The sequence below is a fragment of the Miscanthus floridulus genome, chromosome 13, assembly GCF_019320115.1.
Source record: "Miscanthus floridulus cultivar M001 chromosome 13, ASM1932011v1, whole genome shotgun sequence".
Taxonomy (NCBI): domain Eukaryota; kingdom Viridiplantae; phylum Streptophyta; class Magnoliopsida; order Poales; family Poaceae; genus Miscanthus; species Miscanthus floridulus.
The window spans coordinates 4,525,260-4,552,724 of record NC_089592.1 but is presented as its reverse complement, the minus strand read 5'-3'; the positions used below and the strand labels follow the sequence as shown (position 1 = coordinate 4,552,724).

At 46.5% G+C, this 27,465-nt stretch overlaps 3 protein-coding genes across 4 annotated transcripts; 1 reads left to right on the top strand and 2 right to left on the bottom strand.

Moving 5' to 3' along the window:
• Window positions 1-9,730: 9,730 nt before the first annotated feature.
• LOC136498951 (probable methyltransferase At1g29790) lies at window positions 9,731-11,131 on the bottom strand. Its single transcript, XM_066494649.1, has one exon. It carries the CDS (start codon window positions 11,129-11,131, stop codon window positions 9,731-9,733), a length of 1,401 nt encoding a protein of 466 aa, XP_066350746.1.
• A 999-nt stretch (window positions 11,132-12,130) lies between these two features.
• Window positions 12,131-16,313, bottom strand: LOC136500369 (E3 ubiquitin-protein ligase CHIP-like). Its single transcript, XM_066495708.1, has 8 exons — window positions 16,032-16,313; window positions 14,946-15,013; window positions 14,776-14,839; window positions 13,828-13,899; window positions 13,078-13,211; window positions 12,874-13,003; window positions 12,688-12,798; window positions 12,131-12,604 (listed from the first exon to the last, which is right to left on the bottom strand). Exons 1-8 carry the CDS (start codon window positions 16,152-16,154, stop codon window positions 12,479-12,481), a joined length of 828 nt encoding a protein of 275 aa, XP_066351805.1. The 5' UTR covers window positions 16,155-16,313; the 3' UTR covers window positions 12,131-12,478.
• Window positions 16,314-19,356: 3,043 nt separating this feature from the next.
• On the top strand, window positions 19,357-27,225 carry LOC136500368 (uncharacterized). 2 transcript variants are annotated; one of them, XM_066495707.1, is made up of 16 exons: window positions 19,357-19,636; window positions 20,050-20,183; window positions 20,328-20,385; window positions 20,478-20,966; window positions 21,793-21,927; window positions 22,019-22,144; window positions 22,301-22,345; window positions 22,626-22,715; window positions 22,793-22,932; window positions 23,004-23,127; window positions 23,337-23,411; window positions 23,937-24,338; window positions 24,413-24,505; window positions 25,577-25,691; window positions 26,212-26,451; window positions 27,068-27,225. In XM_066495707.1, the coding sequence occupies exons 1-15, from the start codon at window positions 19,418-19,420 to the stop codon at window positions 26,436-26,438; spliced, it is 2,472 nt and encodes an 823-aa protein (XP_066351804.1). In that variant the 5' UTR covers window positions 19,357-19,417; the 3' UTR covers window positions 26,439-26,451; window positions 27,068-27,225. The 2 variants fall into 2 exon arrangements, with proteins under 2 accessions (XP_066351804.1, XP_066351803.1); XM_066495706.1 differs by having other exon boundaries at window positions 25,577-25,727.
• The last annotated feature ends 240 nt before the right edge of the window (window positions 27,226-27,465 follow it).

Genomic DNA, 27,465 nt, shown 5'->3' with positions numbered 1-27,465 from the left:
AGACCGACAAGGGAGCGACAGGGTCGTTCTTCAGGTAGAACCAATACGAGTGCCACCCCTTGTTGGATCTAGAGAGCTGGCAGGGCATGTACGCAGCCCCCCGTTGCCCCCGGAGGTAGATGCCCACGCATCCCATCGGCACCGGGGTGTCCCGCCCTCTCTCCTTCTTCTTGATCAAGGAGATAGAGAAGAAATATTTCCACAGCTCAAAGTGGGGCTCGATCCCTAGGTACCCCTCGCACATCACGATGAAGGCCGCGATGTGCTGGATCCCGTTGGGGTTCAAGTGCTGCAGCTCGATCTGACGACGACGATGTGGAGGCTTTGTAGGGAGGAGAGGGCACAGAGGGACGGAGGTGCAGGGGAGGCGGCGGGGGAGGAGAGACTGAGAGAGGGATCGAGAGGAATGACCGAATGAGGAGGGAGGCTAGGGTTCGAGCCGGTTGGGGGGCATTTCGAAAAATCCTCATGCGAGAGCTTTATGCAAAAAAGTGTCAGTTCTCGATTTTTTCCTTCTTCACATTAGAATAAAATTTACATTATGGACTTATATGAAAAATATACAGATGTGGATGATAATAGTCCTAACCTAGATAGCGGGTTAGTTTCCTAAAAGATGGAGGGCTTTTTTGAAAAGTAGACAACGCCACACGTCAACACGTGAATGAGCCACCAAAGCCTCGATTTCTCCCGTGCGAGCAGACTAAGTAGTTTTTAATAACCGTGATGGGTAGTTACCTTATATTATATGTGGTTGGCTAGCTAGTTGGACTAATAACTAGTTGAAGACTTAGTTAAAAAATTATCCTCAGTGTTTGGATACACTAGGAGCTATTTTTTAGGTAGTTAACAGTTAGATCTTGTATCAAAGAGGCCCTAAAATGGCTCAACAGAAATGGCGTAGGAAATTGCTCCAACACAACAAACAAATTTACTACAATGCTTATAGTGAGCATGTATGGCACTCGCAATGCTTGCCTGAATACCCTTGATTCTGATCAGGTTCCCTAGAGGAAGATCAGATTTCTTTTAAATTTTCTTTTAAAAAAAGGACCACTCTCTAAGTTTTAATTGCTGAAAACAAGGATCCTAGAGGAGAGATTGAGAGCCTGATCAGGGTTCCATGTCTTCCTAAAAATAACATAAGCATTTCCTGCGTGTTCGTAAATCATTTGACAAAAATTAACCTTGACCCTAATTTGTATTCATATATTTGCAGATCGTCAACCGAAAATCAATGGGAAAACACAATATAATGGGAATGGAGGAAAAGTGGTTGTCATCGCTACTACAAAATTGATTTTTAAATGTGCCCTTTTTTACCTGGAAGCGACTCCATCAAAACTTGCCTCTAAAAATGGTTTCAGAGAGGGTCGGTCTCAAGAAATTGACTTTTAGTGGTGGTTGGTGTTTCCAGCTACTCCTAAAAATGTGCTCTGAGGCATTTCTAGGATAGTTGGAAACACTAATCGTTTGTCCAAATTGATTTTCAGCATCAGGTGATAATTTGACCTGCCTGTAAAACTAGGTGCAACAAAAAAATCATAACTTTTCTACGTGAAGTTAGATGGAGACAAGCTTTATATTAAAGTTATAGAACTCTAAGAATATATACAACTTTGTAGTTAACTATGTTTTCATTTGAAATTGTTTACGATCTAGAAACCTATTTTAAGTTCTCAGATTTTGATATAGGGTGTCCCTCCAACAAAGGAAACATTTTTTTTCTTGCTAGATTGTTTCATGAGTTTTTTCTTGCACTTCTCTTATATTTCAGGTGCCTGAATTTTAAGATGATTTCAGGCAACACTCTTATACAACTAACCGATAAAAGTAAATTGTTACTTTTATGATTTGTTATTTGTCTTTGTATCATAATATATCAAATTTGTGTCCTTGTCGGACTACAGAAACAATGATAAATTGTTAATTATCTTTGTGCTAACACAAAACAGATTTTATTGGATTTGTGGTTTTGTCTAACGGGTTTTTTATTCTCGAAACCAAAAATTACAAATTATATCTACATAAATTGCAATGAACTAAACTATAATTTTAATATAAAATATATGTAATAACAGTTGCCTGAAAGAAAACTAAATTTAGCAAGTCCTCCCTGCGGGGTTCCTGTGTTCCCAAGAGACCTTAAGCGTGTGATAGTATATACTGTAGCAGAGAGACCACCACGTGCACATTCAGTCGCTGTTTCCCTAGCACTCGCGATGTTTCCAGTAGAATTTCTTTTTTTTTTTTTTTGTATCATCCCGACATACATACAGATTCTGTTTTCATGACCGGTTGTTCGTATTTCAGTTTTGTTTTCATGTGGTTGAGGAGCCACGGCAAAGGTTTTGGATTATTCCTTTCCTCGTTGGTGATCAAAGCACCAGATTCCATAGATGCACGTGCACGGTGCACCCACAACAAGACCGTGTGTTGACCTCTCTCCAGCAAGTCTTGGTCCTCGTCGCTGGGGAAATCGCCGGCAACCCTGCCACCCCATTGCTTGCCGCCTCGCTGGGGAAATCGCCGGTCACTCTGCCACCCCCATTGCTCGCCGCCGGGACGATTTGCCAGATCCGCAAAGGAGAAGGCCCTTGCCGCTGGCCGCCGCCAATCCAGGCCAGTGGCTGCTCCATCCAGCAGTAGCCACTGCCCCCAACTTCGCCGCCACCCGAGAACTCGAGGTGAGCCCCGACGTCTCCTTCCAAGTCCTCCATTCCTAGCTGCTAGCCTGCTAGTGCTAGCTAGCCCTCTCTCCTCTTCCATGGAAATGTGGCCAAGAGTTGCTACCGCAAGAATTTACTCTACTTGAAAATAGGCGAATTTTTTAGTTTCAATCTACTTAAAATACACGGGATAGGATATGCTATGTTAAAATTTTCATACCAAGCCTTAATCCCCATTGTTATAGGAAGTTCCGATCCCATTATACCTGACCAGTTGGAGATGCTATGATTCTGTAATCTGTATTTTAATCCAAAATTTTAAGTCAAATAGGAGTATCATGCTTGATTAATACATTAAAAATTCGCACTAAAACGTTTTTATATTGAAGAAATCAGTAAATAATATTTAGTTCACTCTCAAAGGGTGGTACATAGAAAGATAGTGTACTAACCCTAGGCATGGTACATAGAAAGTTATGCAGTACATAGAGTTCTACATGCACTACAGGAAAACGCCTCTTTGCCGACTGCTTGCCCCGGTCGGCAAAGGCATAAACCCAGTCGGCAAAGGCTTTGCCGACCGCAAAGCCACGTGGCAGTCGGCAAAGAGCAGTCGGCAAAGCCTGGGTCGGCAAAGGCGGATTTGCCGACTGCCACGTGGCACACAGTCGGCAAATCCTTTGCCATCTGCCACGCCAGCAGTCGGCATAGCCACGTGGCGCCGTCAGCCCTGACGGCAGGCTTTGCCGACTGCTGGTTCCTCGGCAGTCGGCAAAGAATTTTTTTTTCAAAAATTGTTTGCCGACTGGCCGTCAGCTCGGCAGTCGGCAAAGAAAGAAAATATTTTTTTTTTGAAATGTTCTTTGCCGACTGCTTTCGGAGTTGCAGTCGGCAAAGATTTGACCTCTTTGCCGACTGCCTCCCATTGCAGTCGGCAAAGACTCTGTCCTGGGTTTTTTTTTTGCCCAACAGTCGGCAAAGCTGGATTTTTTTTTTGCTTTTGTTTTCTGTTTTCTCGCATCAAAACCCTGCAAAATCACAAATTATAATCCAATTTCACCAGAAGCACCGGTAGCACCATTTATATCACAATTTCATCACATTTGTCGCCAACATCACCACATATATCACAATAACGCACAACATCACATATATCTCACATATATGTCACAATAACAACCACACAAGTGCATTACAACCATCACATGAAGTCCAACACGTCGAACACCACAAGTCGACGTCCATCACACGAAGTTCAACATAACAAGTCTAGGTCCATAACGAAGAAAAGAAATACATGACAACAACTTCGATGATACGGTGGATACATGATAACAGAATCGACAAGTACCTAGCTCGTCGCGCCGTCCCCGGTCTCATCGTCCATTCCGCCCCTAGAGCCCCCAGGGTTTGCCCACGGAAACCCCCTTGGACCAAACTGAGGCGCTTGCGCGTACTGCCACCCTCCGCGCACCGGCGGCCACGAGTACGTCGGAGGAGGGCCACGCGGCGGTGGATAGGGTGCAGGTGGTGGATACGACATCATCTGATGGCCGGGACCTCCAGGAGACGGGTTCGAACCCACCGACTGTACCTGCACAAGTTAAACGCCAAGTGATGTCATTAGTATCTGCAGCATGGACGCACAAGTTAAAGCAAGAGTCAATATACTCACCGGGGTCCCTCCAGGAGCGACAGGAGCAGGCACAGGAAAAAACTCTGGAGGAGGAGGCGGTGGAGCGAACATTGGAAGAGGAGGCGGTGTAGACGCCCCGGGCGTCTGCATGGACTGGAAGAAGCTAGCCATGTTCTGCATCTGAGTGTTGTAGTGCTGCTGCAGGCTTTGCTGGTAAGCCATCTGTTGCGCCATCATCTGCGCGTGCAACGTGGCGATCCTCTCCTCCATCTTGGCCTCCATCTGGGCCTGCAATATTACATCCGCAGTGTTGATTGTATGTACAGGTGCGAAACGAGTGAACGACAAATGAAACGGCACTTACCTGTGACGCTGACTGCCGCCGGGGCGCTACGGGGATGTCGCTGGAGCTCATGGGCGTGGATCGAACCTGGGTCAGCGTAGGAACCTGGGATGGGTCGAGGGCGCTGTGGGCCATGTAGTAGCGGCCGTGCTGCTTCCCTGGTCCCAACCTCTGCAGGAGGTCTGTGTCCAGGGGCTCGGCGGTGGGGTCGAACGTCTCCCCGTAGCGCTGGCGAGCCGCGACGGTGTACTCGGTGGCCTTCTCGTAGGCGGTGGGGTTGGTGTACGCATCGGGCCCGTCCTCCGGGTTGTAGACGTTGTTCGGATCCGTCGCCTTGCCCTTGTGAGAGAGGAGGTACGCGGTGTACTCGTTGATTTCCTGCCCACCGTGCGTCTGCGTCTGCATTGAAAACACAAACATGGTTTCCTGCCCTTGTGAGAGACTGTTTCATGCTGCCATCAGAGCCTTCTACCAACACGAACCTAGAGGCATCGCACTTCGGACAGGTTTTTGCTTCCTCGAGGTCTCCCCTGAACAGGACGCACCCTTTCGGACAAGCATGGATCCCCTCATACGGCATCTTAAGTGCACGAAGGAGCTTCTGTGTAGCGTAGGTGTTCATCGGCAGGACATGATCTGCCGAAAGCAGTCCCCCAACAATGCTCAACACGAGATCGAAGCCGTCTCGACTAATGCCTAGCTGCGACTTCAACCCTATCAGGCGTGAGACGGCATCCAGTTGCGTAAGCTTTGTCTTCTCGTGAAGGGGCTTCTGTGCCGACTCCATCATGTCGTAGAAGGCCTTCGCGGTTTCCTCCGGATCTTCCTCCACATCCATTCCTTCGCCAAACCATGCTTCGTGGAAGTCTGCCATCATGTCTGCCATCCCGGCATCGCCATCATACTCCTCGAGGATGGGTCGCACCACCTCATCCCTAATAGGATGGTATTCACCATGGTGGCGCCAACGGGTATAGTTTGGAACGAACCCGTGCTTGAACAGATCTCTCAACACCTGAGCCTTTACTTTCTTCTTCTTGTTCCTGCACTCGCTGCAGGGACACGGCATCCGAATCGACCCTTTAGCAGCTGGGCCAAATGCATGCTCCAGGAACTCAGTCGTCCCCCTGATCCATTCGTGGCTCTTACTTGCGAAGCCCGAGTACATCCACTCACGGTCACCCATGCTCTGTCATGCGGCAATGTTAACATGTGATAAAACCAGCAAGTGCATCTACAACGCGCTCCTACCATCTAATAGGTGAAGGATAGGTCCTAATCCCACCCGAGCATGCGCAGACGAGGTTAGCTTCCATGCTCCGCTCCCGTCCGAGATGGAATTTCGGCAGCACCTCCCCGCTGTTCTCCCGATACATGTCCCGGCGGTGAGAGTGTGTATCCAGAGAACAACGGGGAGGTCCTGCCAAAACTCCGACTCAGACGGGAGCGGAACATGGGAGCTAACCTCGTCTGCGCATCCTCGGGCTGTCCAAATAACGTGGACAATCCGAAACAGATACGGTTATACATATGCGAAGAACGCATACTTCCAACCGTATCCGTTTCGGACGGGAGACGCCTAACTGGGTAACGCGACCTACGACTACATGTGGCGGAAAGAGTGGTCATACCGCAGGTGCCGGTGAAGAAAGGCTAGCGGGGCAGTGCCGAGTCGTGCTCCTCCGGCTAGCCTCCAATGGGGCCCTCCTGAAAAAGAAAAACAATTAGTGAGAACGAAAAATTTCGGCAGCACCTCCCCTGTACGGGAAGGTTACCAAACCTGCAAGAAAAGACGGCACGATGGCCGACAAACACATATACATGTCAGGCACGATGGCCGACAACCACAAATGTATTTCCAATCCATGCAGAAGAATATAAGCAGGTATTAACAAAGTCAACTACTACTACTAGTAGTACTACTACCTCGTCGTCACGGACGGCGTCACCAGCGCGTGGAGCAGAGGCGCGCGCGAGGACGGCGAGGCGAGGCGAGGATGGTGCGGCGAGGCGAGGACGGCGAGGCGAGGACGGCGCGGTGAGGACGGCGACGCAGGGCCAGCGGACGGCGAACGGCGCACGGATGGCGGACGGCGCGCGGACGGCGGATGGAGCGGGGCACGCCGGATCGGGGCGGGGCAGTGACGGCGTCGGGGCGGGTCGGGGCGAGGCCGCGGCCGCTGCGGGCCGACGCCGGAGCTGCACGCGGCGACCGCCTGGCCGGGCCGGATCGGGGCGGGGCAGCGCCGGTGAGGGGCCTGGGCGGGGCGGCCGGCGCCGGGAGGCCCATCGCGGAGGGCCAGCGCGGGGGGGGGGGACGCGCCGCGGGGTGGCCCAGCGCGGGGGGGGGGCGCGGGGGAGGGGGGCGCCGCCGGGGATGGCCGCGCCGCCGGGGAGGGACCACGCGGGGGGGGGGGCGCCGTCCGGGGAGGGCCCGCCGCGCGGGAGGGCGCCGCGCCGCCTGGAGGGCGCGCGCGGCCGCCGGGGAGGGAGGGGGACCGCCGACGCGGGGAGAGGGAGGGGAGGGCGCGGGGGAGGGGAGGGCGCGGGGGGGGGGATGCGCCGCCGGGAGGGACCAGCGCGGGGGGGGGGCCGCCGGGGAGGGCCGCGCCGCGCGGGGGAGGGCGCCGCGCCGCCTGGGAGGGGGCGCGCGGCCGCCGGGGAGGGCGCGCGCGGCCGGGGGAGGAGAAGGAGGGGATCCGCCGGCGTGGGAGAGAGGGAGGGGAGGGGCGCGGGGGAGGGGGAGGGCGCGGGGGGGGGATGCGCCGGCGGCCGGCCGGGCGACGGCGTCGACGGCGGGGGCGGCCTGGGTGGCGGCGGCGGGCGAGCGGGGGCAGGCGGGCGGGATTTTGGGGAGGGGGGAGGGCGGGCCGAGCGGATAAGGCGACGTTTTTCTTTTTTTTTATTTTTTTCCCTTTGCCGACTGCCAGCATGTGACGCAGTCGGCAAAGGTCTATTATTTTTTTTTCAAAAAATTATTTTTTTAATTTTTTTTAAAAAGACTTTGCCGACTGCTCTGCTCCCTGGCAGTCGGCAAAGGTTATTTTTGATTTTTTTTCTCAGAAATTCTTTGCCGACTGCCATCCTCCTTGGCAGTCGGCAAAGGCTCTTTGCCAACTGCCACTGATGGCAGTCGGCAAAGAATTATTTTTTTTTTCGATTTTCGATCCCAGTTTTTTTGTGTTGCCTTGCTACAGTAAGTACATGATATATTCCAAGTTTGGGGTCATTTTGATTTATTTTGCTATATTCCATTGATTTTTTCTGTTTCTTTGATTTTTTCCGGCAGCTCCAGATTTGAACTGCAGGTACATGAAATAATGGAATCCGGCGATTCAGAAAATGATATTCATGATGTTTGGAGCATGTTGAGGCCGTGTGCGGGGCCTCGCGTGAAATTTCGACCGTGTTGGTGTCGGAACACGCCGAGCCACGCGCGTGAAAAGTGTTTTTAAATTTTATAAAATCGAAACGGAGTCCGAAAATGACGAAACTTGACGACGTGTCTTGTCATCGCATGCGGAGGCTGTGGTAAAAATTTGAGAAAGTTTCGAGCAAGTGGCGACGTCGGGTGGCTAAAACCTTGGACGTTTGAGCAGAAGCTTGGTGAAGCTGTTTTCGTTCCTGCTGGATGTCCTCACCAAGTCAGGAATTTGAAGGTGTGACATACTGACATAGCGTAGACTGCTATAATGTTTATTTTTAATGTAGCAACAACCTGAAACAATTTCCATTGTGCAGTCTTGCATGCAGGTTGCAATGGGTTTTGTTTCCCCTGAAAATGTTGGCGAGTGTATTAAACTGACTGGAGAGTTTCGACAACTTCCATCTTATCATCAGGCAAAAATGGATAAACTGGAGGTTGGCATGGCATATTTTGAATGAACTTGTTTCTGCGTGTTATGCTTTACTATTTGATTTGATGATTAACCAGGAGACAAATCTGGTGCCTTTGGATTAAGAAGATTGCCCTTTATGATCTGAAGGAAGTGATAGATTTCTTGGACCCTTCTTGCTCTGAAGGGTAAGCACTAGTAGGCCAGCTTTAAATGTTCAATCTTGAAGGTCAAGAACTGTATGAAAACAGAGAAATTTCGGGGGACATTTTAGTCAGTGGTCACTGATAGTTGCATGATTGATTGATCAGGTCAAGCAGTGGGGCATAGCGATCATTCTGTCATGGATAGATTGATCGAGATCAAGTATCAAACAAAAAGAACGAAGAAGAAAAAGGCTTGAATCTGCCTGGATCAGCAATTACTAGTTAGTAGGAGATCACTACTCTTGTTTCCTAATATATGTGGAATCCTAGATATGCATGTAAACTGTAAACACTACTACTGATTTGCTTGTTAGTCAACTTAGAGCAGATTCGCACGCAAGAAGCTGAAGAAGATGGTAGAGATTTGCTTGTCAGTCGGCCTAGAGATATTAGTGTTTGGTTATGCAAGTCGAGCAATTGCAATTGGTTGTTTAGCTAGTTGCTAAGTTAGTACAACTCTTTAGTTTCACCGTTGCAGCCGGTGATTTGTGTGTGTTCGCCCGGGTGACTGGCACTGGCGCCTCGCCATTGGCAGCCCCGGCCTTTGTACGTTTCTATCTCTCCTACTTAATGAAGCACGTGCCAATGCACGCTTTCGAAAAAAAAAACAATTGGTTGTTTAGAGATAGCTATAGTTGCATTGCTTGAGAGAGAAGCTAATCTAATCGTTCCTCTAAATATCGATCCATCTGTATCAAGGCAAGCTAGCAATAACTTTACTTAAGGCTTTGTCTGGCTGCACTTCAGTCCCAATGTAACTCGCTAAGGCTCCGTTCGTTTACACCGTTCCCGGTTAATCCTGGCCAGGAATACTTCCGGCCCTATAGAAAATATATGGTCAATCCTAGCCGGAACGGTTCCGGGACGTCATTCCCCGGGACCGAACAGGGCCTAAATAGAATTGAGTGACTTTCTCGCCGGTTTAACCTTTTGGGTTGAAATGAATGCATAACATACTCCGTGTTGAGTCAGAAAGTTGCGAGTTGTGTTTGTGTCGTTCTTGGATACGTAAACGTAAGCATGCATACATCCGTGCCCAGTCACCTCCTGGGCTTCTGGAGCAGCGCGGAGATGTACCACTCGTCCATGTGGATGCCCCTGTCGAGCTTCCTGCCGGCGTGCCACCGCAGCTTCTTGAACCCGATCCGGTCGAACATGGGCAGGTACGTAGCGTCCAGCTGCGTGCCGAGGCAGAAGAAGTGGTCCAGCCAGAACACGCCGCCGGGGCGCAGCACCCGGTAGACGTCGAAGAGCGCCGACTCGAGCATGGCGTCGGGGATCCAGCTGCTGAGCACGTGCATGGAGTGCACCACGTCCAGCGTGCCGTCGAAGAAGGGCAGCCGGATGGCCACGCTGAGGTGCATCGGAACCAACCCCCTTGACGCGATGAAGCTGTTGAACGGCCCGTCGAAGTTCATGGACGTGGTCACCACGGTGACGCCGCGCTCACGCATCCGCGCCGCGAACGTCCCGGACCCACCGCCGATGTCCAGCCCGATGCGCACGCTGCCCTTCGGCAGCAACCCCAGCACGCCGTCGATGGTGTAGTCGAGCGAGTTCTGTTCGTCGTCCGCCTTCTCGCCGGGGCGGCGCACCCAGCGGTCCTTCTCCCGGCCGCGGAGGTCGAAGCAGTCCTTGCAGTCGTAGCTGCCCTTGGCCTTGCCGCGGTTCACGAGGCAACCGTAGTTCTTGCACGTGTACGCGTCCCACACGATGCTGGTGTCCGGCGGGATCGCCCACAGGCTCGCCGGCAGCGGCGTCGGCTCCACGTACCCCGCCGGGGTGGGCGGCCGGCACCGCCGCCGCGGTAGCGGCTCGCACCCCTTGAGCATCAGCCGCTGCGCGAACGCCTCGTCGGAGGGGCACTCCCCTCCCACCGTGTAGTTCATGTACCGCTCCATCTCGTCACGGTACCGGTGGCACGCCTGCCCCAGCGCCGGGAACATCACCTCGTCCACGCCCCCGCCCCCGCCGGCGCCTCCGGCCAGGCGCCTGTGCGGGAGCTTGTGCGGGCCGACCGCCAGCTTCAGCTCGTCGCCGAGGTCCTGGTCCCGGTCCCGCTGCCACAGCCCGCCGGCCGCCGCCTCCCGCTGCTCCTCCCGGGCTGCCTCCATGTCGCGCTTGGCGGCCTTGCCGCCGAGGATGGCCTCCATGACCTTGTTGGCCGCGGTGAGGCGCCCCGACAGGTCCACCACCTCGGCGTGGCTGGCCGCCATCGCCAGCCCGGTGACGTTGAGCTCGCGGAGCAGCTTCGCCGAGCCCCACGCGTGGACTACGGCCGGGTAGTGCCGCCCGACGTGCGCGTGGAGCGCCGCGCCGGCACCGGAGAAGATGAGGATGGAGGCCGCGTTGCTGAGAATTAGGAGGAGCATGGTCGTCCTCGACCTCCTGGCCTGCTGCTCCCTGGGCTTCTTGTCATTGTCGTAGTCCATGCTCCCCATGGTGCAACAACAACAACAACACTCCGGTTCTTGCACGCAGTGACATTGTCAGCCATGGTGGTGTTTATAGGGGCGTGGTTTTGGGGTTTTGGTAAGTCCTACTCCTCCAGTCCTCCATTGGTAGGGTGACTGACTGACTGGGTGAGGTGACGATCAGGGAAGGAGCAACTGAGCTGAGCTGTTGCTTGAGGAGTGAACAAAGTAGAGATCGATGGCCTCTCAACTTGTCAGGTTTCTTATCTGGGAGTTGGAGGATTTCAGCGGCGCTGCTGACTGGCTGAGAGCTTGCATCGGTCCATGGTCATGTCATCCCACCAGCCTGCACTGCAGCAGTATTCACTTGCAACATGCAGTGGTAGTCAACGCATACACACCTTGCCGTTTTGACACACCTCGCTCGCTGAACACGGGGGGCATCCACTGCTGTACTCTGTTGGTGATGAGAGATCACAAATGAGACGAGAAGCTTTGCACGATGGCGATGCCTTTGCGTCCCCGTGAAAAGATCCCGCATGTGTGTGCATTCTACTACAGGCACAGGCAGTCAGCTCAGCTCGATCTCCTCCATGTGTGCTTTCACAGCAAGGCACCGTAGGTACGAGCCAGCTGCTGCTGTTTTCCCGGCTCAATTTAGCACTGCTCACACACAAAAGCAAAAAATGGTCTAGCAGATTCAGAACTGAAGATGCAGTCAGGATCATGCATTTGTTCTCAAACTCGTGTCCCTGTTGCAGCCACCTGCTGGCTTCTTGCCTTCTTGACATTGACCCTTCTATGCAAAGCCACAGGTCACAGCAACTGCTGCACGTCCTTGTTGCAGCCACCTGTGGTGGTGGTGCTCTAAAGGAGACACACTTGCAGACCTATGGTAAGCTCATGTAGCCGTTTTTGCTTGCGAGTGGGATTGCTTGGGAACCTCAACTAGAAGAGGCACCTTTTTAGTAAATGATTCATAAACTTCACACATCATGGTTCATAAAATAAAGAACATGATTGTGATCAAATCAGCTCGAGTCACCATTTCCCCTCCCTCTTGGCTCTTACTAGTGCGCAAGCCTTTCTACATCTGATAAATCCTACAGAATTCTGCTGATTCTCTTAAATGAAACAGCAATCAGGAATTCAGACATTCAACTTCACTTCCATTGTGTACTGTTTACAATTAATATCATAACGAGCACCTCATATGTACAGGCAGATCAACAACTGGAGAAGGTGAATCTGTACACAGCCATCCCAGATTAAAATCCGCCCCCCAACAGTAAACAAAAATTCCCATTGTCAAATCCGACAGTAGCCAAAACCTGTATTGCTAAACTCACCTCCAACCCAGTATATGTAAATCAATCACCTAATCTTATAAGCCCAGCCATGCTCGCTCAAAAATGCATGTACAGCTTCCTTGATGGCAAGATTCGGAACCAGCTGGTGTGGTTCAAGTGCCTCACGGGTCACCGGGTCAAACTTCCCCACCTATATAAATTACAAAGTTCATAAATTTGATATGTCAACCACAAGTGCTTTTGCAAGAAACTGTCAGTGCTTGTGTCGGTTACCGTTTGAAGGTGGTCAAGAAGTACAGCCCTCTCATAAGTAACCCCGCTTGGGGTGATCACCGGGTCTCTGAAGATATCAAGTGTAATTTTGCAACAGAGATGGTCAGGAACCTGGAAATAAGATAGGCTGAGTGGTTAGACCAGACAAAACAGCCGAAGTAAATGTTGCCTGAGGCAGCGTAGTACTTCTGCTGGAGTATCAGTTTTTGCAGCCTTCTTGAAAACTTCGTCGAGCTCATTTAGCTGTTCTACTGGCACACCTGCAGCTGGGTTATCAAGGCTGTTGTAACACCTTAGGGCTTCTTTACATGCTACCCTGGAAAACACAGAACAAATACATTAGGGTACGACAGTATAACCCTGTCCGGAAAAGAGAAATTCGTCACGCACTTTAGCTTTTGCAGTTGACAAGTTCGCTCTCTTGATAAGCTCTCCCATTTGATGTATTTTGCTTTAGAAAGCTCCTGCCATATCTCTTCAACCATGTAGCTTGCAGGATGTGCACCCCTTCCAAGCTCCAATGACTAGTTTTCAAAAGTTTTGTTCATCATTAAAAATGGAATAAAGAGAAATTGAATTCTAAATTCCTAACTCAAACAACATAATTTGTCCAAAGAGACAACTGCACTAAAGGTGGTGGGACTAGAAATTATAGTTTCCCTGCATTTTGCATGTGCTGTCTAATTGTCAGTTCAACTATTCGTAATTCAGACTCAGGTCACTCAGAACTGTTGTCCTTACCAGATGGAAAAATACAAGAACAGTGTATCTGGATGATAATATTTTGTTAAAAGTGGTGTTCTATGCTCTTTTACCAATCCTGTGCCGAGACAGCTAACATTGTATGTGACAAGATGGAGCAGGAGCAAAGACCAGCTTGAGGCCTTTATTTATACACAAAAGTTCGATGCTAGGACCAAAGAAATAAGATCGTCAGCCCACCATGAGAACATTATTTTTATTTATACACAGGCGTGCACAGCTGAAGCAAGTAACTGTGGGAGCTCAGCTTGATAAAAGTTTTTAACAGGGCAACTGTTGATGGTTGGTAAAGGTGTTCAAAACTGATTATAAGTTAAAACAGCAAACTAGAAAAGTAATACAAGCACACAGACACATGCTTGTGAGAGAGGGGGATACCTTCTCCAGTGATTTTATTCCTTCTGACAATCTTTGGCTGTTGACAAGAGCTAGCCCGAGCATGTAATGCGCCTGCCAACAAAATAAGCAAGTTATCATCTTAAGACGTGATTAGGAGTATTAACATTGTTGGATAGGATAAATGTGATGTTTTCCTCATCCAGGAAAGAAAAAAAGAACTATGCTCAAATGCGGTGCCACCTCAATTTCAACAGTGAATCAAGTCCAATTCAAAATGATTAAAGCCAGAGAGTCCAGATGGATCGAAGTTTGCAAACAAGTAACAAACAGATTCTATGGTGTTTGGTTTTATTTGGGTTATATGTTCCTTCCCTTGACTCCATAACATCACATCCCAAGATGTACTCATAAACATATATTACACGCTCCCTTGAAGAAGTCAAAGAATCCTGGAATAAACCCTGTACATGTATGAAGCATATATCTTACTAAATACGTCAGGTCAGTTTCATATTGTACTAAGTCGTACAATCAAGTTAGCATACAGAATCATAACAGTTCCAAAAAAATAGTTCGTTTTGGCTCTAAAATAGATATTCTTAGTTATCACTTGCATTGTAGTGTGCCCACGAGTGAATGTGAATAAATCATAAAAAATGCAATACAAATGGAAAATTCATGGATCAAATGTCTACAAGTTTTTACTTCACCTACTTCTTGAAAAGAAGTTGGTTCCCGCAATACCAAATGAAGCATAACTCAGCTAGCATGTGGATATGCGCAAGAGGTGTGATGGTATACTAACTATATTACATGTTTGGTCAATGAAAAATTTTGATCATTGAAATTCCTTTCCTTATGAGAAAACAAGGTATATAGAATGCACAGAGTGCTTTCTCGATAATTTGGTATGTGCTCATAGTCAGATGGGAACAAAATGCATAAAGGAATTAATTTAATGAAAGACAAGTCAAGGCACCCACTCACCTTAACAGACTGGCTGTCAAGCTGGATAGCCGTTCTGCAATCTCCCTCGACTTTAGCCCACTCACTGGCCATTTAGATAGGAACATAATACACGAATCAAACACTCAGATTGTGCACCAAATTGATCAATAATACAAAACAATATAAAAGGGACTAGCAATTTTACATACTTCTGCTTCCTATAGCAAAGTGCTCGGTTGGTCCAGTATACTGCAACATTTGGGCAGAGAGTTATGGCCTGTCAACCAAAATAGGCACTGAAGTTAGCAAGAGATGTGCAAGATAGGTTTCAACTACAGATGACATCAGTTTTACTAACATTCAGTGTTCATTGATTCAACTATGTATGTGCATTTACTACAACTAACATCAGTTTCTTGGAAAGGCCAGACAAAAGCGGCTACTCAGGTAACTAGAGGTAGGCTATAGCCTTAGCTGAGTGGCTAAAACCAACTCATTCGATGTCACGTTCCTTAATCTAGAATCAATTTTCAATAAGTCCGTGGTTTGCAAGGATAGGAATGTTAGAAGCCTATGATGTTTGTAAACCCTGGCAAAAGATTGGAAAAATTCCTCTATCAACTCTCCATTCAATTTCGTACCTCTCCCAGTAACCCCTCTTAATCCATTTCCCTGCCTAACATTAAATGTCTAGCAAACTACAGAGGACTGCACATTAGCAATTTAGCATTGCCTAGCCCCACCCCCAAAATAGCTTAAAAGGTAAAATTCTCTGCAACCTGCATTGTTGCACAGCAAATCTCAACTAGATAGCAAGTATCTCTGTTTTAACTTTCAAGCAAACAAACTACTCCATATAGCAGGAAGCAATATTTAAAATCAGTAATCAAACCACCTAACCGGTGCCCACAAATAAGCCTACATCACCAGGTAACCATCTTCAATCCTCAAGTGTTTTCTTCAACAAAAGAGCCAAAACACATCACGTGAACCATTCTGACAGCTGTACCAACACCACAAACCAATTCACCAGGCCATGGTTACTACACAGTAGCATTCTGGAAGCAATCTCGGATAATCCAGCACAGATTCAGAGAATTTATCAGCGGGACGCACCAGCCGCGCTCAGCAAAATGCTGCGCACCACACTTGTAACCCACTCCACAGCGCATCGACAGGACAGGGGAACAGAAAGGACGCCTATATAACTGGTATTCGGAACGGCAAGCGCGCAGCACGCGAATCAGGCGGAGAATCCGGCCGCCGGGAGCGGGGAGTCAGTCGGTCAGGCGTACCCCGGTGTAGGCGTCGATGGCGGCGCTGAGGCGTTCCTTCCTGAAGAAGGCGTTGCCCTCCTGCTTGAGCAGGTCCGCCTGCCGCTGCGACTCGGCCCCGCCGTCCGGCGCCGACGGCGCCATATCCGGCGGCCCGGCTCGCCTCGCGCTCGCCTCGTGCTCCGGGGGAGGATGGGAAGGGGTGCGTGCGCGGGGAGGAGGCGGCGGGATTTGCTCGTGTGAAACCGTGGCGTGAGCCTGTGCCCTGTTCGGTTGGCTGATAATGACTGATTTGTTGTGGAAAAAGTACGGTATAAGTGAATATGGCGCTGGAGTCTTCCCGTCCGGTGGGCGCGGTGAATTGCAAGGGAAGGGAAGGGAAGGGACTGGCCCCAGGATTTGGGGATTTTACAGTGAGGTCTCTGGATTTGACTATGCAAGGGCTTGGATACAAATACGGATACTTGTATAGATAGGAGTAGGAGTATATAGTAACGGTTGAAGGTCTCCATCGCAAAAATCATGGTGTATATATATATATATAAAACGAACTGAAACACTGTTTCGGCTGATTTGATGTGAGAGAAAACACTGTTCCGGCTGAAAAAATAAGCTGAAAAAGACGGATTATAAAAAAAGCGAACAGGGCCATAGCAGATAAATGTACTTGTCTACTGAGGACTTGTTTAGTTCTTCCTAAAAATTTACATCCTATCTCATCGAATATTAAATATAGACTAAAAAATAACTAATTACATAGATTACGACTACTTTGCGAGAGGAATCTTTTAAGCCTAATTAGTCTATGATTTGACAATAAAAGTGCTACAGTAACACATGTGTTACTGACGAATTAATTAGGCTTAATAAATTCATCTCGCGATTTACTGACGGATTCTATACTTTTTTATTAATATCAAACAAATGACATCCGATGTGACACTAAAATTTTACCCCAGGAACTAATAAAGGCATAAACAAGTAAACATCAACTTCTCGTTTATAAAAAAAATTCTCAAAATCCAAACGTCTAGTCTATCTACTAGAATCCAGAACATATACGAATTTCCACACGGAACTCGCGTACAGGGTGGATGAGTAGAGGATGCCAAAAACAAGCCATGACGTGACAAAAAAAAAGGTCAATAATGTTATTGTTGTTTATTAGACGATTGAAATCTTCTCACTCTTTGATATGTTCAACGGTTGCAACCAAGTATATATTGGAAATATACACCACAAGGTTTTTTGAAATAGTCATCCATTGTAGAGTAATTTACCAAGTTGTCACAGTCAGAAGGGTTTCTTTGATTGCAGTAGCTCTTATTCATGTTTATTTTTCTTGTAAGATTCGCGAATAGCTATCATCTTGCAACACAAACATTGAAAAAATTTCAATGATGTCGTGTATGATTTACATGAGCAATTCTAAGAGTGAAGCCCATTTGATTCCTGAACTTGTCACCGACCCGATGAAAAACTCAACTCTAATAAGTCACCAACTTTAAAAATTGAGCAAAATCCCCTCAACCATTCTGAAACGATTTTATTTTGGTTAACGTGGCATGTGAACCCCACATATTATCAATTTTTTACCTATTTTATTTTTATTTAATATTTGAGCTCCTTAATGATCTAAAATGAAAAAAAAGAAAGCTTTATATTTCAAAACGATTTTTCACGTGCTTTTGGCTAACATGGTTTGTGGACCCTATAAATTATGTTGGTTTAGCTATGTCATCGATTATATTGAATATTTGAGCTCCTAAATAATCGGAAATGAAAAGAAGAAACAATAAGAAAGAATTAAAGATTTATATATCGTTGAGCACTCTGAGATCACTGATAAAAAAATTTGATGCAATTATAGTCAAATGGACAAGGTTCTTTCTAAACAGAAATCAATTCATGAACCGCCCTTGTCTGGAAATTATAGAAATTGGGGAAAACGAATGAGGCTTTTATACGTGTGCCATTAAAAAAGTTCGTAATTACACATAAGCTATTAAAAAAGTTGACCGCACACGAGTACCATCGTTCTGAACTTCTTTGCTCTCCAAGCCATTCCGTCGGTGTTCTGTTTGTTTTTCACCGTTTGGCAACCCTTACCTATGGGCCCGGTCAGTGTAAACGTCAAAAATACCCTTCTCTCGTCCTATCCTCTTGCTTCTTTCTCTCTGCCAAGTGGGGTCAAGCTGTCAGCGACCGCGGTTCATTTCATCCCATTCGTGACTTCTTCTTCTTCCTGAGGCCGCTGCCGGAGGTGATGGCAGCCGCGAGCGCGAGGGGAAGCCGGATGTGGATGAGGCTGCCGCTGCCGGAGGGGAGAGGCGGCCGCGAGCTCGAGCGCGAGCGCGAGGCCGGGCGTGGCCGCCGCCGTCGCTGACGGAGGGGATGGCGGTCGCGAGCTCCGCCGAGCGGGGCTCTGCCGGCCGCAAGCGCGAGGGGAAGCCGGGCGTGGACGAGGCCGCCACTACCGGAGGGGATGGCGGCCATGAGCGCGAGCGCGAGGCCGGGAGTGGACGCCACCGCCACTGACGGAGGGGATGGCGGCCGCGAGCTCGAGTGCGAGCGCGAGGGCGGGCGTGGATGCCGCCGCCGCTGACGGAGGGGATGGCGGTCGCGAGCTTTGCCGGCCGTGGACACGAGCGCGGGCTCTGCCGAGCGCGGACGCGAGCGTGAGTTCTGCCGGGCGCGGGTGCGAGCTCCGCCGGCCTCGGACGCGAGCGCGAGCGGTGTGGACTAAAGAAGCAAGAGGATGGGACGAGAGAATGGTATTTTGAACGTTTACACTGACCGGGGCCACATGTAAGGGTTGCCAAACGGTGAAAAACAAACAGAACATCGACGGAATGACTTGGAGAGCAAAGAAGTTCAGAACGATGGCACTTGTGCGGTCAACTTTTTTTAATGGCTTATGTGTAATTACGAACTTTTTTAATGGCACACATGTAAACCCCACATATTATCAATTTTTTACCTATTTTATTTTTATTTAATATTTGAGCTCCTTAATGATCTAAAATGAAAAAAAACAAGAAAACTTTATATTTCAAAACGATTTTTCACGTGCTCTTGGCTAACATGGTTTGTGGACCCTATAAATTATGTTGGTTTAGCTATGTCATCGATTATATTGAATATTTGAGCTCCTAAATAATCTGAAATGAAAAGAAGAAACAATAAGAAAGAATGAAAGATTTATATATCGTTGAGCACTCTGAGATCACTGATAAAAAAATTGATGCAATTATAGTCAAATGGACAAGGTTTTTTCTAAAAAGAAATCAATTTGTGAACCGCCTTTGTCCGGAAATTCTAGAAATTGGGGAAAACGAATCGGCCTCGACGGCTCCACCTGAGACTGCAGAGTTGCGCTCATTGGCACACGGGCACGCACGAGAGACATGGCGACGGAAGAGGAGCTGCCGGAGGCGGCCGAGGCGGCGCCCGCGCCAGCAGGTGGAGGAGGCGGGGACGCGGAGATGCCTGATGCCGCCGCGCCGTCGGACTCGTCGGACTCCGATTCCGACGACGAGGGAGCCGCGGCCGCCGCCGAGCTCCGCATCCAGGCCCTAGAGAAAACCCTCCAGGAGCAGCCACTCGACTACGAGACCCACGTGCAGGTATCCTTCACCCTCCATCCCGCACTCCCCAACCTCTCCGGCTGCCATGGCGCGCTAGGGTTTTTGAGTGGGTTTAGCCACTAGTGTTGGTTGGGGCATTTGCTGGTAGCTTCACTAGGGTTGGAGTGATTGCGTGCTCTTACGCATTGGATCCTACTTGTTAGTCTAATTGGGGCCATTAGGATGTTGATTTTGGTGCGGGTGAGCTCCATTTCAGACATACAGTGTGGAATCTTATCACTGGATTATCTGCCTAGTCGTGAGTAACTGGAATGCTTTCCTATGTTAGTAGCTGTTATTTGCTTGCCGTGCATGGAGATGGACTGGTCACTGTTGAAGTGTTAATTGAGATTTGATAAGCTTATCATACTGTTAGATTGCTGTTGGTGAGTTTTCTGCGGTTGTTGTTGCAGTATATCCAGTGCCTGAGGAAGTCAGGCAACATTGAGAAGCTTCACGTGGCAAGGGAGGAGATGAACAAGTACTTTCCTCTAACCCCGAAGATGTGGCAGGAGTGGGCTAAGGACGAGATCTCATTGAGCTCGAGGTTTGTGATTGTTTTCTACATTTATGCCTTCATGAAGTACCCGCATCGTGTGCAGTCTGTGCATAAAACACTGCTCTTCAATCTTGTGGGAAAATAAGTTTCATTCTGTGGTTTTCTTTTTCTGTCTTGTTTGTGTTGTCACAGTGAGGAATCTTTTGTTGATATTGAAAAGCTCTACGAGCGCGGGGTGCAAGAATACCTGGTATGTTGGATTGTTATTGTGATATTGTAGTTAAACCATTGAACACGTGGGTTGTGGAGTGCTAACTTATTGTGGTGGTTCTGACATTGCAGTCCATCAAGTTATGGCGGGATTACCTTGATTATGTTGAAGAGCATGATCAGTCGGTGTCTCAATGTACACCATCTGGCCTCTCCAAGATGAGAAATTTGTTTGAAAGTGCGATTACTGCAGGGGGGCTGCATGTTACTGAGGGTAGCAAACTATGGGCAGCTTATAGAGAATATGAGATGGCCATTTTGATCACCATTGCTGATGCCAATGATGAGGAGAGGGAAAAGCAAGTTCAGCGTATACGCACGCTATTCCACCGCCAGCTATCTGTTCCTTTGGCTGATATGGAATCTACACTTGCTGAGTATAAGAGCTGGGAGGCTGAGCAAGGGAATGCAAATGATCCAGGTGCAGATTTTGATGGTGTCCCCTCAAATGTCGTATCTGCTTACAAAAAGGCCAATGATATGTACAATGAAAGGAAGCATTACGAGGATCAACTAAGCAATGCAGGCACATCTGAAGCTGACAAACTGCAGGAATTTGTGGTATGCTGAACATAATTTATGATCTGTCATTGCTTAACTTAAACCTTGTTTACAGTTCATCCTGCTACTATTTACTTCCTCCGTTCCAAATTATAAGATGTTTTGGCTTTTCTAGATTCATAGCTTTTGCTATGCACCTAGATATATGTTCTGTCTAGATACATAGTAAAAGCTATGAATCTAGAAATGCCAAAACGTCTTACAATTTGGGTTGGAGGAAGTACTTCATAATTGAGATGCACACCTATTAGTGTGTCATTTCGTTGCATATTTTTTAAATCAGGTCTGTCTGAGACTCTGAGCAGTTCTCCTGTCTCAAATTTGTGGTGAAAAGTTACATCTGTGCCGAAAAACTTCTTTTCTTTGATTTTTTTTGGTACCCAATTTCAATTTTTTTTGGCTTGTTTCACTTTGTAGACTTACAGTTTCATTTGAAGATCTTGCTGGAAAAACATTTTATTCTTCATTTTTGTCATTTGAAATTTAGTTTCTTTATTCCAGTTATTTATGCTTTGATCCGTGGCCCTGCTTGATATGAGGAAAATTTTATTTGGAAGCCAGAAGGAATCAGTTTGCCCCTTGTATTGTGAATAACACAATGTGAGTTGTTAGGAACCCAATATAATGATAAGCAGCTCTCCTGCATGTTCAAGAGAAAAAAGGAGTTGTTAGGTTCCTTGCCACCTTACAGTCTTCCCAAGCTTAAGTTTCATATGGTGCTTACTCTTTTTTCACGTGCTATTTCACCAAATTCATTGCCATTTAATTTACTTTCCGATTCTTGTTATTAGTAAACTCAATGTTGTTTTTTTGTGGGTGAAAACAGAAATACATCAAATTTGAGGAGTCTTCTGGTGACCCTGCTCGTGTTCAATTCCTGTATGAGCGAGCTGTTTCAGAGCTTCCTGTTTCAAGTGTTATATGGATGGGATATACAAGTTACCTGGATAGAACCCTGAAGGTCCTTTTAAAAATTTCTTTGGCAATAGATGTAGATTCAGTCATGATGATATTTTTCTCTTTATAGTATCAAGAGATGCTCTTTTGTGCAGGTGCCTTCTGTACTCAGAAGTGTTTATTACAGAGCTACAAGAAATTGTACATGGGTTGGTGAGCTATGGGTCCATTATTTGTTGTCTTTGGAGCGTATTCGTGCTTCTGAAGAAGAGCTGCAGCATGTAAGTTCTATATAACTACACTGTATATCATGAATGTCTAATGTGTTCACTGCATTTCTTTTGTTGTATGTACTCTTTTTGTAGTTTTAGAATATTGTTATTTGTCTTCATCTATTTCTTTTATTTATAATTGGGAGCTAATGTACATGCTTTTAGGTATTTGAACGGGCAATACAATGCTCCTTTTCAACCATACAAGAGGTGAGCAGGAATGTGCATGGTTTATTTTTGTTCTAGTCTTCTAGAGTGCTGTAGTTGTTTGTATGTGTGTGTGTGTTGGGGATTTCTTCTCTGTGTTTCAGACCTTTCTTCTTATAGTGAAATGATATGCAGCTCTCCTGCATGTTTGAGAAAAAAAACTTTCTACATAAAAGCAGATAACTTATCAAGAATTTATTCTCTCCAACGTCTGTTGCTTGTTAACTGTTCTTGTGGGAAGTGGTTCTCATTTATCTTTATTTGGATGTCTGAATAATTGCAGTATCTCAATATTTATCTTGCTCGAGTTCATGGTTTAAGACGGAGGATTTCTGATGGGTTGGATTTTCAACTGATTAGGCAGACATTAACGGTACATTATTCCTACCACCTCATTATTTACACATTTTCTTAGTTCTTACTATAATTAATAATGAGACATAATATCAGGATGCTGCAGAATTTCTCTCACCTCAACTGGGTACCAAGGAGTTACTGCGCTTATATGCTTATTGGGCCAAACTAGAGCATAGTCTTGGCAAAGATCTTTCTGCAGGTCGTGGAGTTTGGGAAAACGCAATCAAGAAAAGGTTTTGTTACTCTGCAAATTCTTCTGTTGTTCCTTTACCTGACATCCTTAAATCAGCTATTCTTCTTCCAGTGGGTCTGTTTTTGAAGTTTGGGAGCAGTACATTTCAATGGAGATAGAAATGGGCCATGTACATGAGGCGAGATCCCTTTATAAGCGTTGTTATAGCAAAAGATTTGCTGGGTCTGGATCAGAGGTAATCTCTTCTCAAACAAATATGAGAATATGTATGGTTACTTGCATTGACACTTCCTGAGTTCCTGTGTTAAGAAGCTACTGATTTACTCCTGCTGTTGCCTATGAACCAGACTCTTAAATAGTAGCTTAAGTATTGATGTTTCGAAATGACATTTCTCTTTAATACTGATGATTTAATTTCCAACGCTATGATCTGAAACTTGCTAGGAGATATGTCACTCATGGATAAGATTTGAAGAGGAGAATGGCACCTTGGATGATTATGACCTTGCTGTAAAGAAGGTATTCTTCTGTTTTGCTTGTTCACTTGGCTTTTCTGGTTGCAAACTGGATTTTTTGTCTTGCGAAACATAAAGATAAACTGGCTTGATGTGCCCTGCATGGTCCTTCAGCATGTGAGTGAATGTTTCTTCAGTTTGTCATCTGTGCATGAATCACTTATTTTGGCACACTTGATAAAAAGGAGCAATACATAAGATCTGGCGTACCAATTATTGATTAATAACCATAGGAACATAATTTTCTGAAGATTCCTGGTTCCTTCTGCATAAAGTTTGATTAATCATGAAAGCTTTGACATCATTCAGATTTTCATGTGATTAAATCCTATGTGCAATCATCAGCTGTTGGCCCCTTGGGTATGTTATTGAATCTTGCAGGAATTAAAGTTCTAGCCATGATAAGTTGATATCTGTTCAACTGTTTAAAGTGTTTCTAACTGAACTGTGTACATTTGATGGTAGCATGGGTTATCAACTTATCGTGTCAACCATAGTCCTCCACCTTATTATCCTTCTATCTGACCAGGTTACCCCTCGGCTAAAGGAGCTTATGACGTTCAAATCTCAAGAGGAGGCTAAAGTTGAGGCTTACCCTAACCCCAATGATAATTCTAATGCAAATGATTCCTCTCAGAAAAGAAAACCAAGTAAAATGGCCAATAAACAGCAGCCCCCTGCTAAGAAAAGAAAAGAGAATCCACCAAAAAGCACCATGCCGTCAGATGACCAAGGATCAAATTTACAAAGTGGGCACAGTGGTGCTGTTACTGCTGTAGAGGTTGGAGAGGCCAGCAGGGAGAAGGCCGTGGCATCTATGGAAATGAAAGTGGACGGTGACAGCCAAACAGGAAAATCAAATTCAAATGAAACAAAGCCATCCTTCTATAATGACAAGTGTACAGTTTTTGTGTCAAATATTGACTTGAAGGTATGTCATTTTCTGTTTCTTAGATGCACTTGGCTCCTAAAATTCAATAAACTAACTCACCCCTCTCTCTACAGGCAAATGAAGATGATCTCAGACGATTCTTCTCTGACATTGGTGGTGCCACAGCAATAAGATTGCTGAGGGACAGATTCACTAAAAAATCAAGGGTATATGTTACACTTAATTCTTCCTCTTTTTTGTTTTTCTTTTTGCCTCTCGTGTCCCATAGTGTAATAAGTAATATGCTTTGCTTGTTTGTTGAAACATGTACAGTGCATCTTTGCAGGTGCAGTATAAAATAAGGCACTAGTCGATTGTTCTTGCTCCAGGATTAGTTCACTCGATGCTCTGGTAGTTTGTATTTCTTATGCTGACACTACAATATTAGGTTGAAGAGCACATGGCGTATCAAAATACAGATTTGAATCTATCTTACCCCTCATAGTCTGCCTGAAAAAGGCAGCTTTCATCCTTCTCCAGCTTTTGTGATTCTCCACTGCTCCAACTTCCAGCCTGCCCAGGGACCTACATTACCAGCGGAGGACCCACCCAAACAGCACCCCAAGTCTGCCGATGATGGGTAAAGACATGGGGCTGATGCTTGCTGAGAAACCCACTAGATGCTCTTTTAATTCCTAGATCCAAATTGCAAAGTCAGGTTGCCAATAAGTGTTCACGGAAATTGACTCTAGTAGACTTTTATGTTTTCACCACTTTGTTGCTGTATTTCCCAAATGTGCAAGACTATATTTTTCTTCAAATAGCAAAAGGGCATCTAACTGAGTTGGTTAAATGGTTCTAGTAGCGCTCCTTAGGTCCTTGGTTTGACTCCCCGTGGGAGCGAATTTCAGGTTGGGGTTAAATTTCCCTTGTCTGTCCCACGCTAAAGCACGGGTCTAAGGTCCGGCCCTGGTCTTGGTCGTTCTCACATTGGCTACGGTACCATTGTGTATGGGTGGGGCAGGGTTTGGGGGGGGGGGGGGGGGGGGGTGTTCTCGACCTGCGTGAGAATGTCTTCTTAGCAAAATGCCCAGGGGCTGTTTTACGCCCTGCAGGTCGAGTTTTTTTTTTCTTCAAATGGTCCTTGTGATCAGCACATTTTAAAGTACCACGTCGTTGGTGCTATCACTATCACCATGTTGCTTTCTGTTTATGGTCATGGGTATTGCTTTAAGGGTGTTACTAAAGAATTTGAATTACACTTTTTGTTGATTTATCTTCCCTTAATACTTTTACAGGGGTTGGCCTATGTGGACTTTTTAGACAACAAGCATCTTGAGGCAGCTATTAAGAAAAACAAGCAGAAGTTGCTTGGAAAGAAAGTGAGTATCGCACGATCAGATCCAAGCAAGGGTAAGAAGAGCCACGAAGCAGGTCAAGCAATCCAGGGTACGTTCTTTGTCAGTGCAAGACATTCGGTGTCTGACATTTTTTATATTTCCAAAATTGCATGAATGGATCAACCTAAAGCAAACAATTACTTTGTAAAACAAAGGTTTAAAAACTTTAGAACTGCTATATTGTCCCTGGAGAGTGAAATTGGTGCCAGCTGCCCAGCTCATTAACAGATGGAACACTTGATCTTGGTACAATATTTGATGGAAACCACCAGTCAGGCTCCATAAGCTATATGCGGGAGTTTTGAAAATAAATCTCAAAAATCCTAGTCAGAGACAGAAATTTGAAGATTGAATAAACTACGCATATGATTTTCTTTAGAAGAGTGGTGTATCTTCTGTGCATGTGCATCAGACTAGAAATAGAGACCTGCACCACTTCTGCATGTACTATATTGTCACTGATGTTCTGGGCTACATGTACATAGCTTCAGATTCTCTACTTATCCGAATTTTTGTAACATTCCTTTCTCCAGATAATTTACCTCAGAGTGGTGGCGATGACGCAAAACCAACAGGATCCAGTGGACCAGACAATGAAGTACCCAAGGGTGATGCAAAACCCATGGGGAAGAATACCCGTTTTGCACCACGAGCTGTGGTTAAACCTCTTGGATGGACCAACAAGGATGAGAACAAACCAGAAGGCGCAGGGGAGTTGAAATCAAATGATGAGTTCCGAAATCTGTTACTTAAGAAGTGATTTCAATAGGCAGGTTAGTTTGGTATCTTTACAGATCATGTTCATCTAACTCTGCAGTTATAGCCTTGTGCTTGTCAAATAATTATCACTCACCATTTCACTATACACTCAGTGATTAATTGCTCGTTTGACTTTTTCCCCGAGTTGTTTTTCACATTCACACATCACGGTTAATATGTTTGGGTACTCTGCCTACTTTAGGCCATAAATGGATATATAACCGGAGGTCCTGCCATTCAGTTTTCTTTTTCTCAGCTGTAACCTTCAAGAATCTTACACATGCACAACCGTGCTGTAGTACTATGTTTCAAACATATACTCCCTCCGTCCACAAAAACATGCAATTCTAGCACAATGTCATGGTATAGTATCTCAAGTTTTATTAATTATAGATAAAAAATATTAATATTTACGATATCAGATAAATACCATTAGATTCATTACGAAATGTATTTTCTTAATAAATTAATTTGGAGTCATTAATGTGAATAGTATGCAGTAGAAATTTGGTCAAACATAAAACTACTTTTGTTGGCACGCAACCCGTAGTTGCATGTTTTGTTGAACAGAGGGAGTACTATTGTATGTTGCATATATTTCTTGGACTCAGCTACTCGCATTGTGTGCAGGTGCGTGGATCTCCATGCCTCGTCAAGCTTGATCTGCCTAGACTTCTGGTGGCTTCATGCCTATGTTAGAATGATGGACCTGTAGTAGCAGTTTGAACTCGAGATCTACAATCGTTTGGTTTAACCCGATGGAAGCAATGAATATTTCTTTCTGCCCAGGAGACTAAATCTACACCTTTGCAGTGTGGTGAATGTGACGTTGCGTCCGAGCAGAAAAAACCCTGACCATGTAAAAAGAAAACATCGACCTTAAAATATGTACCGAGTTTTTTCAATCCTACGCAGTGCTGGTGAAACATCACAGCATCTCAAAAGTGTGTAATCTACTCCACGCTGATTGATTGGGGATGCTGAAATTTTGATTGTACGTTGGACCTTGCAACTGCATTTGGTACCTG

Excerpts from the sequence above, each read along its gene's own strand:
- LOC136498951 (XM_066494649.1), bottom strand. The coding sequence starts at position 11,131 with ATGGGGAGCATGGACTACGACAATGACAAGAAGCCCAGGGAGCAGCAG.
- LOC136500369 (XM_066495708.1), bottom strand. The coding sequence starts at position 16,154 with ATGGCGCCGTCGGCGCCGGACGGCGGGGCCGAGTCGCAGCGGCAGGCG. Across the intron at positions 15,014-16,031 it reads CCATCGACGCCTACACCGGG|GCCATAACTCTCTGCCCAAA; the intron begins GTACGCCTGACC and ends TTTGGTTGACAG. Across the intron at positions 13,900-14,775 it reads TTGACAGCCAGTCTGTTAAG|GCGCATTACATGCTCGGGCT; the intron begins GTGAGTGGGTGC and ends TTTTGTTGGCAG.
- LOC136500368 (XM_066495706.1), top strand. The coding sequence starts at position 19,418 with ATGGCGACGGAAGAGGAGCTGCCGGAGGCGGCCGAGGCGGCGCCCGCG. Across the intron at positions 22,716-22,792 it reads TGATTAGGCAGACATTAACG|GATGCTGCAGAATTTCTCTC; the intron begins GTACATTATTCC and ends ACATAATATCAG. Across the intron at positions 22,933-23,003 it reads GAAAACGCAATCAAGAAAAG|TGGGTCTGTTTTTGAAGTTT; the intron begins GTTTTGTTACTC and ends TTCTTCTTCCAG.